Genomic DNA, 13,671 nt, shown 5'->3' with positions numbered 1-13,671 from the left:
CACAAAAACCATTACCTTTCTTGATATAAGACTGCTTTTGATTCAGTTTAACAGTACATATGGGAAGCATTGGAGGCAAAGAGTGCCAGCAAGACTGCTTAATGCAGTGAAATCTGTATATTATAGTCCTGTGGGAATGGTTCGAATAGATGGTGAACATTCGAATGAATTAAACACCAAGAAAGGCATAAAACAAGGAGATAACCTCAGTCCACTGCTGTTCAGTATTTTCATGGCTGAGACTACCCAGATGTAAATGGCATACCCATAGAATAAAAAGTAAAGTAAATCCATGGTGCTACAGCCCTGAAGGGTCAAGACTGACCAGTCGACTGCTGACCTCATGTCCACATGCCGAAGCAGAGGTGGACGATCATCCAACCAGTATGGAGGTTAGCACGATGATCCCCCCAGCCATTATAGCTGGTTTGCAAAACTGGATTTTTGCTACCTATCATACCTCCCCAAGTGCATCACGATGCTGGGTGGGCAACGGTCCCATACACTGGCCGAAATTTCATGAGAAAATTTCTTCCCCCATGAGGACTCGAACCAGTGTGCAATCTGTAATGCAAGTCTTAGGCAGGATGCCTTAGACAGCGACACCACAGCATGGGACGTACCCATAGAATGAATGTAGGAATGTGGAGCTATGACCAGTATACCTTCAAGTTACGCTATATGCTGATGCTATCTTTATAATATCAGATACAACTTAAAGATTACAGAAAGCAATGGAGGAATGGTATGAAGAGCTGAAGATAAAAAGTATGCAGATTAACAATGAAAAGAGTAGTAATGTGGGTTAGTAAGACCTGACAAAACAAAGCCCTAAATACAGTATGTGGTGGAAAATTATTAGATAAATTTAAAACATATTAACATTTATGCAAATTAATACGCAAAAGAGTAGTCATATGGGTTAGGAACAGACAAAACAAAATCCTTAACATAGTATGTGGTGGAAAATTACTAGAAAAAGTTGAAACATATTACTATTTAGGCACCATTTTAAGTAGTAATGGAAAAATTGATCAGGAGATAATGAATCAAACGAAGAAGGAAATCTTCAACATACTATCAAATGAGTAGCACATTGGTGGGCCTGGAGGAGATCAGTGTAAAGCCCAGGTCACACTTGACGGTTTTCTCACTGATCGTTCTAGCTGCGAGTTTTTGCTAATAGTAAAATCACTAAGATAATAATCATTGTCACATTGAGTGTTCCCGCTGAAAGTAAAATCGCTAAGATAATTCTTGTTACAGGACTCAGCATCTTGTAAACAGAAGTGCAAATAGGGAAACTATTTTATTTTTGTGTGTTCCTTCTGCTGTTTCATGGAATTTGTGAGGTTTTTTTTTTTTGACCTCACCAGCTAAAATTTGAATACATGTAATTTACAGATCATTTTAGAGTATGCACTTTCACTATGCTCTTGTTTCATGTAATTAACATCCAATACATTTAAGGAAAGGTTGAGAAGATTAGACTGAAAATTTAATTGGAGGTGCGGTGTAATTATTTAAGTTGTGTCATGTAACTAATTGAGTTGATATGTAATTAATTAAGTTGATATGTAATTAATTAAGATGATATGTAATTTAGTTGATACGTAAATAAATTAAGGTGATATGTAATTAATTAAGATGATATGTAATTAAGGTGACATATAATTATTTAAATTGGTAATAGTTGGGTGAAATAGAAGTACTTATAAGTTGGATTTACTTTTGCTTATCGTAGGCGTTATTATAGAATAGTTTTTATTTATAGTCCTAGGTTTATTGCATTTACTATTTAAAGATTTACGTTTATTTTATTTTATTTCATTTACGTTTATTTATTTTATTTCATGTAATTGTAATTATTATATATATCACTGCCACCGGATGTATACCCAATTGTAGTGTTAATAAATACATACATACATACATACATACAAAGCGTCCCGCAGGGCTTCGTAGTTCCGAAACGTTATTTGACTGATCACCTGGCCACAATCATTTTTAATGTTGAAACAAAATTTAAACAACGTACACATCATGACTATAGGTCACAATTTCAACAGTCGACACAGCTAAGGCTGCCAGGAGTCCTGTATATACAGGTCACATCTATTTTTTTTATTGATTTTGTTCTGACTTAGTAGAAATGTCTGTATTTCTCTATTTTCAATAAATTACACAAATTTTGTCACTGTCATTAAACGTCATTTTTTTTTAATTATTGTTGATACAAATCCCAAAGAACGAAAAAAAGCAAAGGACACGAAGGATTTGTTACTATTGCCTTCTCCACCAGCGTTTTGGGCTGTCACACAAAGTGAATAGTTGCTGCGTGTGTAACATGTGACTAGCTAGTAGAAAGAAAAGTTGGACATGCCCAATTCTTCTTGCTGTGATTTTTCTTCTCGCTCAGCATACGACAAGTAACAATATTTTTTATCATATTGAGTGATTTCTCGTTGCTAGTTGGCTCACTGCTATAAAATCGCCAAGTGTGATCCAAGCTTTTAAACTAAAATACAGTTCTGCAATTCAATTATTGTTCCCATTACGCTATATGGCACCAAAATTTTGCCGCTTCAGAATAAACACCTTAGTAAGTTCCAAGATATAGCCTAGAGATAAGTATCTTAGAAGAGTAGTTGGTAAAACTAGAAGGGTAGAATACACAATGAGAGAATACGAAAGGAGGTAAGCCACTAAAAGGCAACATACGAGGTGGCAGAAGAGCATCAGTCGAAGTGGTCTGGATGTGTGAATAGAATGAGTGAAGGAAAGTTAAGCAAATATTGAAATGCAGGTTGAGGACAGAGCAGGAAGAGGGCAGCCAAGAAAAACATGGGATGGCAGAATAGGAAAAAATTGCAAGGAAACACAGAAAGAAGAGGATGAGTCATGATAGAGAGCAGTGGAAGAGATGGATAGAACAAGCAGCATAAGGGTTAATGAAGGTGAAGAGGAAGAAACATAGTCATAGATATTGAACTAAACTGTGAAAGAGAGTATTAAACTATTGCTACTGTGCTTTGCATAAATACATCTTTATTTATTTTTAGTTTCTTTCCAGATTATCTCGATCATTTAATATTTTCGGCAGTATTCAGTGTGAGATTTTTAGATTTCTACGCCAACCCACACATGTAGAAACATTCAATGTTTTGGAGCTAAAGTATCACCTCTGTCCTCTTGAAAATCACTCTTGGTTGGTAATAGAATCAACAGATTGGGGTCTCATTCCCTACCTTCCCTGTTGATGGCAGTCGTGCAATACATAGCTCTCACACGAATGTTTCTACATGTATCAAACACAGTGTAAATTCCAAAAACCTTACACCACAAGTGTTCATTCCTCCGACTGCATGAATTCAAATGTTCTACACTTGTTACACTGCATAAAAAACAGGCAAGACTTATCATCCTGTCTAGTCTGTATAATTTATACGAACTGTTTACACTTTGTTAACCAGTAAAGGTAACTGTACTGCCTTTAATATATTTTTACAGTAAATATTATATAAAATCATTCTTAATGATATAGATGGGACACCTGAATGTATCTAAGTATGAAATGGAATTTCATACTTTCTCTTTGTTATAAAATCGTCTGCAGCTGCATTTAAATTGGCAACAGGCCATGACTGTTTGCCAAGTACCTGCATAGAAATGGAATATATCAGTCCCCTAACTGCCCATTGTGCAACTCTAATCAAGAAATGGATTCGGAACACCTCAAAATCTGTACTTCAGTGGCTGACCATGACAATATCTTTGAAAAATACCGGAGTGCAAAAGGTCAAATGACTTTATTGTCAAACGTCTGGCATTAGAAAACAAGAACAACAACTTTCAGTTTTTATAGATGTTAATGTTATATTTTATTTAACGACGCTTGCAACTGCAGAAGTTATATCAGCATTGCCAGTGTGCCGGAATTTTGTCCTGCAGTTCTTTTACATGCCAGTAAATCTACTGACATGAGCCTGTAGCATTTAAGCACACAATACAGAAGTCCATTACGTAATTTCTGTTCGTACTAAACGTCTTGTTTCAACTGCTCCACCGAGTTCATAGCTACTAATAAATGATCCTGGCAAAAAAAAAAGTCTCAGGTGTTTTTAACACATTTTTTTTAGGAAAAACTGTAACACTGGTAAGTAACAGGCACAGTTTAGCTACAGATAGCTATTTCTTCTTCTTGCAAATATCTCCCACCAGTAATTGACGGATGTATTAATATAACTATTCCCAAAAAAATTTAGGATTGCAGACAGAGAAAAGCAAAAAACCATTACTATGAGCTTTTTTTGCGCGATTTTACAATTCTAAGGATACATTTTACACTTCATATTTGCACAGAATCACCTAACTTGAAAGAATGGCAGTATATTACCAAGAATTCTCTCACTCGACCTACCTCTCCTCCCACTATCAATAACTATATATAGCTATATATGCGCGCCTACATATGTACAACCTTTATTTTAAAGTTTCAATTAGTTATAAGTAAGAAGTAACATTTCAAGCCTCCCTCCTGGAAAGTAGTGAAATTAAATTCATTTGAAATTACAGTACTCTTGAAATTAGATAGGGAAAAAGGATCTGGAAAAATTTGGACAAATGACCTCAATAACAGAACAATAATTTACAACTAACACCTTCAAAACTCTCAAATGTTTATAAAATTATAATTTTAAAAAATATGAATGGAAGAGGACTTGGGAAATACAAAATATAACTTTTCTCACGAAAAAAATAAAAATGTAAGTTAAAAACATAAGAAGCTTTCAACTGTTACGTGAAATTAAATTAATGTTATTCGTAACAAAAATATGAATGTTTCTAAAATCATATTTGTATTTTGGCAACACAGTTTGTGAAATACATTGGCTGTGAGTGCTTCAGGACAATGAAAGAAAGGCAATTTCATGTATCATACTGGAAATATGTGGGACTGTCTATATATATTATATTTCCCAATCACACAAAAAAAAGTCGTGAAATACTTAAGGGGTGCTACCAGGGTACTGAGTTATTAATACATTTCATCTGAAATTATCAAGAAACTCTACAAGAAAATCGCATAATATATTTTGTTTTATTCAGTGAGTAATCTATGTTACAAAATATTTACAATAACTTTAATCTCGCTTCTGCATTCTGCTTCCAGTTTAAAATAACTGAGAACAAAAGGTAAACATAATTTCATTTCTGAATACACTTGATACTTATATATGGTTAAAAAAAATAACAAAAATAAGCTATATACTGTCATTGGATAAAGCTCTAAAAGCGTATAGTTTACAACAAATTATATAAACAACTAATTTCAACTGAATGTGCAAATTCAATCACAAACAGTTTCGACCTCCTCCACAAAATTATTTGTACACATATTACAGTTTAAGCAGAGCACAAAAGTTGTCAATAGTTAGGTACCTTAATACTGCAAAAATTCATAATCAATAATCATGGTTTTGCTCCCTTAAATATAACCTATTCAATTTTACGAACTTTGTAAATTAAAACGTACAGTTTCCTGGTAGCAACCCCATGTGTCCATCCCACTCCAAGGAGAAATTTGTCAGTGATTCTATCAAGCATCCCACAAGATCGTAAGAGATTCATGCAACAAGTTGACTATACCTTCACAGAACTTTGGAAAGATTTTTCCAGTAGGGCACCTAACATTTCAAAACAACTTAAAAGTACAAAGCAATTTTGGCATGTGATAATGAAATGGCACCTTAACTGCAGAAAGGGAGGGAAGATTAAATGTTACCACCTGTCCCAGTTTCTAAAATGAAAATCAATAAACGAACCTTCTTCCTGGTCATGTTTCCTCTTGTTAGCAGCCTGTCCACCACCAGACTTTGGTCCACGACCTTTCTTCACTTTCTCCGGTTTCTCTGGTTTCTCCACTGTCTTACTAGCAGCAACTTCCACCTGTGCACTTGCCTGAGCAGCTGCCTTGGTTGATCCAGTCTTTTGCGAGGGTTTCGATTGCTTTGAAGTTGGTTTCGTCACTGGCTTTGTTTCTTCTTTTTCCTTCTCTTTCTCCTTTTCTTTCTCTTTTTCTTTTTCTTTATGTTTAGGCTTTTCTTTCTCTACTGGCTTCTTCTCTTCCTTCTTCTTCTCCTCCTTCTTCTTTTCCTCTTTCTTCTTTTCCTCCTTCTTCTTCTCCTCCTCCTTTTTCTCTTCTCCATCACTCGAGTCGAAATCCCCGTCTGAATCAGCGAAGCTTTTCCTCTTAGCATCAGACTTGGGAAGTGGGAAGTACCTTGGGTCATCCTCTGGGTCGTAAACCCTATTGGAAACCTCTTTGCTCTTTGTGGTAGTCACTTCCTTGGATTTCTCTGTAGCAGTAACAGTAGGTGTTGGAGTCGTCGGTGTAGTACTGCTATTCGAAGTTGTTGTGGATCCCGATTCTGTTGCTGTAGTAGTAGTAGTTGTAGTAGTTGTTGTAGTAGTAGTTGTTGCTGCTGTTGTGGTTGTTGCTGTGGATTTGGAAGGTTCTGGCTGGTACACCTTGGCCCTCGACCATGTAGCTTTCCTCCCTCCACGATTTGCTGGTGGTGGTGATGAATCTCTCTCACCTTGCAGGAACTTCATATAGCTAGCCATGAACCCTGAGGATGGATTAGTAGACGACAGAGATTTTTTCTCTGGCATCTTAGTTTCCATAGGGGTATTCACTGCCGGGCTTGCAGAGTTGGTTGCAGTTGTAGAAGTAGAACTGGAAGTAGCAGCAGGAGTTGTATCTGTCTCTGCAAGAAATCCCAGCTCTTCTTCTATATTGGGCACAATAACTTTGGGCTGATCATCACGTGTCTCCTGTCCAGTGTTGAATGAGTTGTTTCCAGGAGAAGGATTCTCGAATGGAAGAGGGGCAATTTCAACAGAAGGTTGAAATTCGTGAGGGGGATGATGTGGATGATGACCGGGATGTAATTGGAAGGCCGGAAAGTACGGAATAGGAGGTGGAGGATGGTGATGAGGGTGAGGGACCATAAGAGACTGGTGCTGATGTGCAGGATTGCCCACGAAGTTGCCTCCATGATGCAGAGGAGACTGTGAGCCAAAAGCACCTGGGCCACCACCAAACATCTTTGGTGGTGGTGGTGGGAGGTTCCAGCGTTCAAAATCAAAATATCCTCCATTCTGCTGTTGCTGATTGGTGTTATGATGTGCAGGAGGAGGAACACGACCTGTGAAATATTCAGCCATTGCTGAACCAGCCAGATCATTGAGTGCTGTCGAACCTGAATGATTTTTCTCAGAACTTTTCCTACGCTTTCCACTGCTGCTACCACCACTACTACCACCACTTTTGTTACTTTGTAATCGCTCTTCAGGTGCAGATTTTTGTTGCTCTGTATTTGGCTGCAGCTGACAAGATTGTTGTTGCTGTTGTAGGGTCTGTAGATTCTTCACAATACTCATTGGGTCTCCACGACAACTGCTGAGATCTTGAAGGGTTACCTGGTGTCCTGGACTTGAGTCGAAGTATGCCTGCTGCCGCTCCGAGATGCCTAGTGCTGCCCTCTGCTGGGCTTGCTGTTGCTGTTGTCCAGGTACTTGCTGTGACATCTCCATGCCTCCAGCTCCATACCCAGATGATGGCTGGAATTTATTAGTCGCCCTGGAATGGTGAGGCTGCTGCCTGTTGTCCCCAGTCTCCCAACAACCTTGCTGCTTCTGTGAGAATTCTTGTTGTTGCTGTTGCTGCTGCTGTTGTTGTTGCTGTTGTTGCTGCTGCTGCTGTTGTTGTTGTTGCTGCTGCTGCTGCTGTTGTTGTTGCTGCTGCTGTTGTTGCTGCTGAGATCTTTCAAATGATCTTCCTTCTCCTCCATAAGATTTGTTACCTCCTTCCCCAGACGTGAGGGCACGAGTGATGACAGAAGGATATGCAACTTGACCTCCTTGTGAAGATGGCCTTGGAACAGTGACATCCAAAGGGGATGGTGGCGCCACCTGTTGCTGTTGCTGTGATGGAGGATTGCTGTGCCTCGGTGCTCCACCACTTGGACACTGATTTCCAGTGGCCTCGGAGTGTTGCTGGAGAGGTGAGGGAGACGACATTGAAGCCATAGGACTATTGTACATGGGATAGGCTGGACTGGGGACATGACCTAGAGGGCTTGCCTGGGAGTGGGCCTGTAAAGGACTAGGTCTTCGTGGAACAACAACCCCGCAGTCTGGCCCATTCTGGGATGATGAACTATTAGAGGAAGTGAGAAGTCTCTCTGAGTACGTGGACTCTGCAGACGCAGATCCTTTGGATCGGCCACCATGGTGATATTCAGATGATTCTCCTGTTGAAACTGAACCAGAGTAATGGCGCGCATGATAAGAAGAACTAGCAGCAGCTTGCTGATTCAGCACATGCTGGAACTGTGACTGCTGAAGGTTTGAACTTGTATTGCTACGTTGAGGATTTGAGGCCATTTTTGAGGTTGACCCAGACCCAGATGAACACGAACCACCTGCTGATGCATTACCAGAATAATTTATTCCTTGACGATGAGCAGATGCATCCATCATAGCAAAACTAATCGGTGAAGACTGACTAGATTCTAGTGAGCTTTCACTCCGACGAGAATGCTCTGATGAGGATGCCAACTCTGGATATATTTTTGTCTGTGCTTTCGTTTGAATGGTGTGATGTGCTGAGGCCTTGCTAGTTGGAGGGACGAAGTTCTGGTTCCTCGAAGATTGTTTCTCTCCAGTTTGGGATGAAGAACGAGATGATGTGGAAGCAGCATTTAGGAAGAGAGAGGAGTTAGCTGAACGGGAGGGTGGTTGTGGTATGCGGTAATCCTTAGAAGATGCAGATGTAGAAGAGGCAGTAGATACAATGCAAGATTGCTGCTGATGGTGAAGAGAGCTTGATGTACTACTACCAAAATTTTTACTTCCACTTGAAAACTCTGAACCTGAAGAAATTTGTTGTTGCTGCTGCTGCTGTTGTTGTTGCTGCTGTTGCGACTTGTTACTACTTGAGAAGTTACCAGAAAGGGAAGAGCAATCTCCTCGAGAGGAAAGTGATTCAGAACCAGCAAAGGATGTGCTTGATGAAGCTTGGTGAAAGAAAGAAGTTCCACTTGCAGATACATTGGAAGCTGCAGATGCTACTGGTTTCACTGGAGTCACAAGTGGAGATTGGGATCGACTGGCTTTCTTACTAGAATTATCACCATAGTTACCAGAGCTCTTGTTATATTCTGCTGCAGCTGACAGCTGTGAGTTCAAATGGTTTAGGCTTTGAGCAGCTGCAAAATGGGCATTAAATGTATTTTCATATGCCGATGAACCAGATTTGGATGTTGCTGGTCCAGGAGAAGAGGTCACTACAGTCTCATGTGGTAGTATTCCAAAGGGGCTTGGCAGTTGAGTGTTTCCTTGATGTGACCATGCAAGCGAAGAAGATGGAGAGGAAGAGGATGCCTGATGTTCGAAGAAGGAGCCACTGGATGCGGCAGCCAGGCTCTGGTGGTGTGCTGTACTGTAGTTCTCACGCAAGCTCGAGAGTTCTGATTCCACTGAACTCTGCTTTGTAGCAGCAGCTTGTGCTTGTGCCAGAGCTTGTCTGTGCTGACTCACATTCAGTGTGGAGGGATAATGGGCAGGTTTAGGGTTGGCGTGATGAAATAAAGGGGAGAAGACTGCATCATAGCCTACAGGAGGAGGAGAGAGGAATCCGCCAGGGTTGAATGGGGAGGCGGTGGTGCCAGGTCCAGCAGCTGACATCCCAAGCTGGCCCGCCAAGCTAGCAGTGGTATGCGCTGCTTGCAGCAGCAGCTGAGACGTCGTGGACGGCACACCACCGCCTGGCTGGTGGCTTCCTAGACCCGAGTTCCCCGTGGCTGCTGCTAGGTGGTGGTGGGAGGCGACAAAATCGCCCGCCCCGCCTGCAGACCCGGATTGGAAACCGCCCGTCGCGCCAGCCAGACGGTTATAAGAAGCGGCGTACGCTGACCATGGCCCCACCGGATCCATTACCTAGCTTTGCCAGTCTTTAAGAATGGACAACTACGTGCAAGGAATTTCACCGTGAGTTTTCTGTCCCAGCATTCACAGTTCACAACATTTTGATTGAGGCAGGATACTAGAGAATTGACATTCACTAGTTTATTTACAAAGATGTCTTCTTGCCACGATTCTTCATATAGCTAGATTGTTTCACAATTGTACTTGCAATGCTGCATGAATCACAATATTCTGTGGATGGCACACTGAGAGCCGACACAAACTCTCATCCATGTTCATCTTCACCTGTGAAAGAAGAAACAGGGCTTAAGCCAGAATGCCCAATCTACACAATAAGAAGAATTATAGGTATATGGATTACGTCATTATAAAAAGTCACTGCTAAACTAGCGCTGAGGTAGTTCCCTTCGTATTCTTCTTATACACCTTGCATGTACGAATCTGTGATAGGTTAGCTTTGGTTAGTTTAGGCTTTTATTATACCTTGCATATACGATCAACAAAAAATCCCTTATAAATTCAACGATTTTCACTTCCGAAATCACTGGAACTACCTCAGCACTATTTTCATCAAAGTCACTACCGGGAGTCAAAATTCTAAGGAATAGTTCAGTGAATGTGTAAAAAAAAACTATAACGACAGAATTATTACACAAGGGATATGTATTCCTCAATAAAAAAAATATATATAAGCCTATGTATACATAATATAACCTAGTTTTACATATTACAACATAATATTAAGTATTAAGATGGATGAAACTAAGAAACAGAAATGACACATGATCAAAAAATAAAAACAAAAACAAAACAAAAATAATGTAAACATACAGCATCGGCTATCACCATATTCTTTTTAAGACAGCCACATTTATTCAGCAGAAGCATTTTGCTTTCGGTAGTGAATAAAAAATAATGTTTTGATTGTAACTAATGGTCAGTTGCAGGTAATATGAAAAATGGGTCATTCTTATTCTATATAACAAGCATGCATGTTTCTAACAACCTATAAGCAAACACTCCAGTACCTGTCATGCAAAAATAAAGCGCCGTTGGTTTTAGAAGACAACAGTCCGAAAAAGCTTATGTCAGATTGTATTCTAGGCAAGCCGCCTAGTTCATAAGCCTTGCCTACCTCACCTGCCATGGCCTGGCCTAATCCATACGCGGCCTCGCTTACCCCTGTAAAGTTTCAAGTAGGCTAGGTACTGTAATGTACGAACGAGAAAAAGAAACACTAGGGATTAATATTGAAGCAAACACCAATCCGAGTGAATATATTTCAATACGGGGGTAAACCTAAGAACCAAACACTTTGTTTCTTATGAAGCGAGGTCCTTAGATAACATCATAAATATGGCTTCAGCTCGATAGCCTACGTCTTGAAGACAGTTGGACTTGTAGCTAAGACACGGAAAATTTACTTACATACTGTAATTGGTGTATATCGTTTGATAGGTAATGTCTTGAAACACAACAACAAGAAAAAATTATGCACTAGTAGCGACACAGACGATGGTTATTTAAGAAGTATTTTGAACAATGTCTCGCCTTTCACATTAAGTGACGCCATTTTGCTTTGAGTCAACAACTGAAAGCGCCATCTATCGATTCACTAGGGTACTGGCGGGATTTTTCAAACAATAGGTAAAACATCTTTTTATTCTTTTTTCCCCCCTCCAAGAAACATTCTAGACACGCCCCCGCGTTAACTCCAATACAAGTTTAAATAATAACCAAAATACAAACCTGTACTATACAGACGTACCTACCTTCAAGATCATAATCTGTGGTTCGCCCTTCCTTAGCTCCCCCTCCTCTTGCCACCCCCATTTCCCTTGAGGCGTATGGATCCACGAAAGGAGGGGTAGAAAAGATGTCCAGTATGGCTGATTGACAAGATGGGGGTCGAGAGTCCTGCCTTAGAAATTCCCCTCCCAACACCTTCCGCCCAGTATATTGTACATTCCAAAAATATCCACGCAGATCGGGACAAATCTCCTAATCAATCCCTTTGCATTGTTTTTTTTTTAATTGGGATATTTGGTCAGAAATAAAAGTACATACAAGATAGAATTTTTATTCTTTTTTATGTTTCTTCATTTAATACACATTGATGTGCAATAAATACATTCAGTACAAATCGATTTTTTTTTTTTCTAAATACATAGTTCACATTACATTCTCTATATAAACATGTTTCAGCAAGGCAATACAGCAACCTGAGATTTTGGTGGGTTAACTCGAATACAGTCCAAAAAAAACAAATACTAAATGTTGTTTAAAAAAAAAAGTTTATTTTAAATATCTAACCACAGGAGGGAGAAAATGCACAATCTTAACTATGTTACCCTAAATTTCTTCAAAATCAAGCTTGTACAAAATTCTTAACTGTAAAATGAAAGAATGTATCACACAATTCTCTCAATACAATCCCTCCTACCACTTATTTTTCTTTTTTTTTTAACTTAGGAGAAATAAAAGTATCTTCACTCTCCCTTCCCCTTCCCAAGAACTGCATTATTGCTCGTTTTCTAAGTGAAAAAATTATCTAAATTGTTGCTGGGACAAAGAATCGTTAATTGAAGAAGCAAAAACAACTTCAATTAAAACAAAATGGTAACTATTGAACTTTCAGTTCTTCCATAAAACACATGTATATACAAGGGAAAATGTTACAAAGAACTGCGTAATTATTTCACGAGATTGGAATCAAATATAAATTCATTCTTGACCGCATCTACTCCTACACATTAACGCAGAATTCACCTACCTGTAATATGTAAGCTCTTCCATTTGATGTATACCAACAGCATCAGTTTCACTTACACTTTAAAAATGATATGGAATTTAAATGTTCCACTTAATGTCACCATGACACAAAATTGTAGAATAAATATAGTGGCCTCATTAAAAACGTGAAGGAACATGAATGTGCAAATGCAAATCCTATAGATGCATATATGAAAACATTTAACAAATCAGAATAATATAAAGTTGATTAACATCCTCAGTCGTCAACTTTGTAATGTAATTTGTGATTTCTTATGTTCGAAATATGTGGTCTTATCTTGTTAGCTATATCACTTTATTTCTAAATCATTAACTGAGTAATACAGTGGCGTAACAACATTATACAGAATCTAAAACTGGATGACATTGATTAGAGCCTGAAATTATACCATCAAACTGTTATTAAAAGTAGAAATCACAATTCACTTAATATATAATTTAAAAATAAATTTAACAAAAGAACTCAGCTATTATATTGGTTCATTGCAAATTGTGAAATACAAAAACCTACACACCTGCCTGCTAAAGTAAAACATTTCAGAATAGCATGCAGCAGCTATATTTTACGTCTTTATGTTGTTTAATTTCTTGAAACCATTTTATCGAAAATTCGTTGTTGTGATGCTTTTGAGACATGCACAATCGCATAACAGAAAGCTTAATTTACAACAATAACAACAATTTGACGAAGTACATATCTCCTAACAAAATTAAAATTAACACATGCCACAAATGCAGGAATAATTCACAATAAATAACATAACGCTGAACTAGCATCACCAGTTGTATGAAACTCCTAAGAAGTTTACATAGTAATGACCACTAAAATGTAAAGCATATAGATGTTACCACACTCATTTGCACTAAAACATCATTCTTACTACT

General features: G+C 38.7%; 1 protein-coding gene across 5 annotated transcripts in view; it reads right to left on the bottom strand.

Moving 5' to 3' along the window:
* The window catches only part of LOC138696542 (streptococcal hemagglutinin-like), a 90,619-nt gene extending 79,024 nt beyond the window's left edge, over positions 1-11,595 (bottom strand). For all 5 annotated transcript variants that reach the window (XR_011331413.1, XM_069821636.1, XM_069821638.1 and 2 more), the window contains exons 1-2: positions 11,422-11,595; positions 5,826-10,278 (exon numbers count right to left, since the gene is read on the bottom strand). Coding sequence is in view for 4 of the 5 variants with exons in the window: in XM_069821636.1 (XP_069677737.1) it covers positions 5,826-10,002 (4,177 nt within the window). In the remaining variant the exon portion in view is untranslated. The remainder of the gene's footprint in view (positions 1-5,825; positions 10,279-11,421) is intronic.
* Positions 11,596-13,671: the final 2,076 nt, after the last annotated feature.

The sequence above is a fragment of the Periplaneta americana genome, chromosome 3 (assembly GCF_040183065.1).
Source record: "Periplaneta americana isolate PAMFEO1 chromosome 3, P.americana_PAMFEO1_priV1, whole genome shotgun sequence".
In the NCBI taxonomy this organism is placed as follows: domain Eukaryota; kingdom Metazoa; phylum Arthropoda; class Insecta; order Blattodea; family Blattidae; genus Periplaneta; species Periplaneta americana.
The sequence above is the reverse complement of the archived record's forward strand: the minus strand, read 5'-3'. Positions and strand labels throughout refer to the sequence as shown.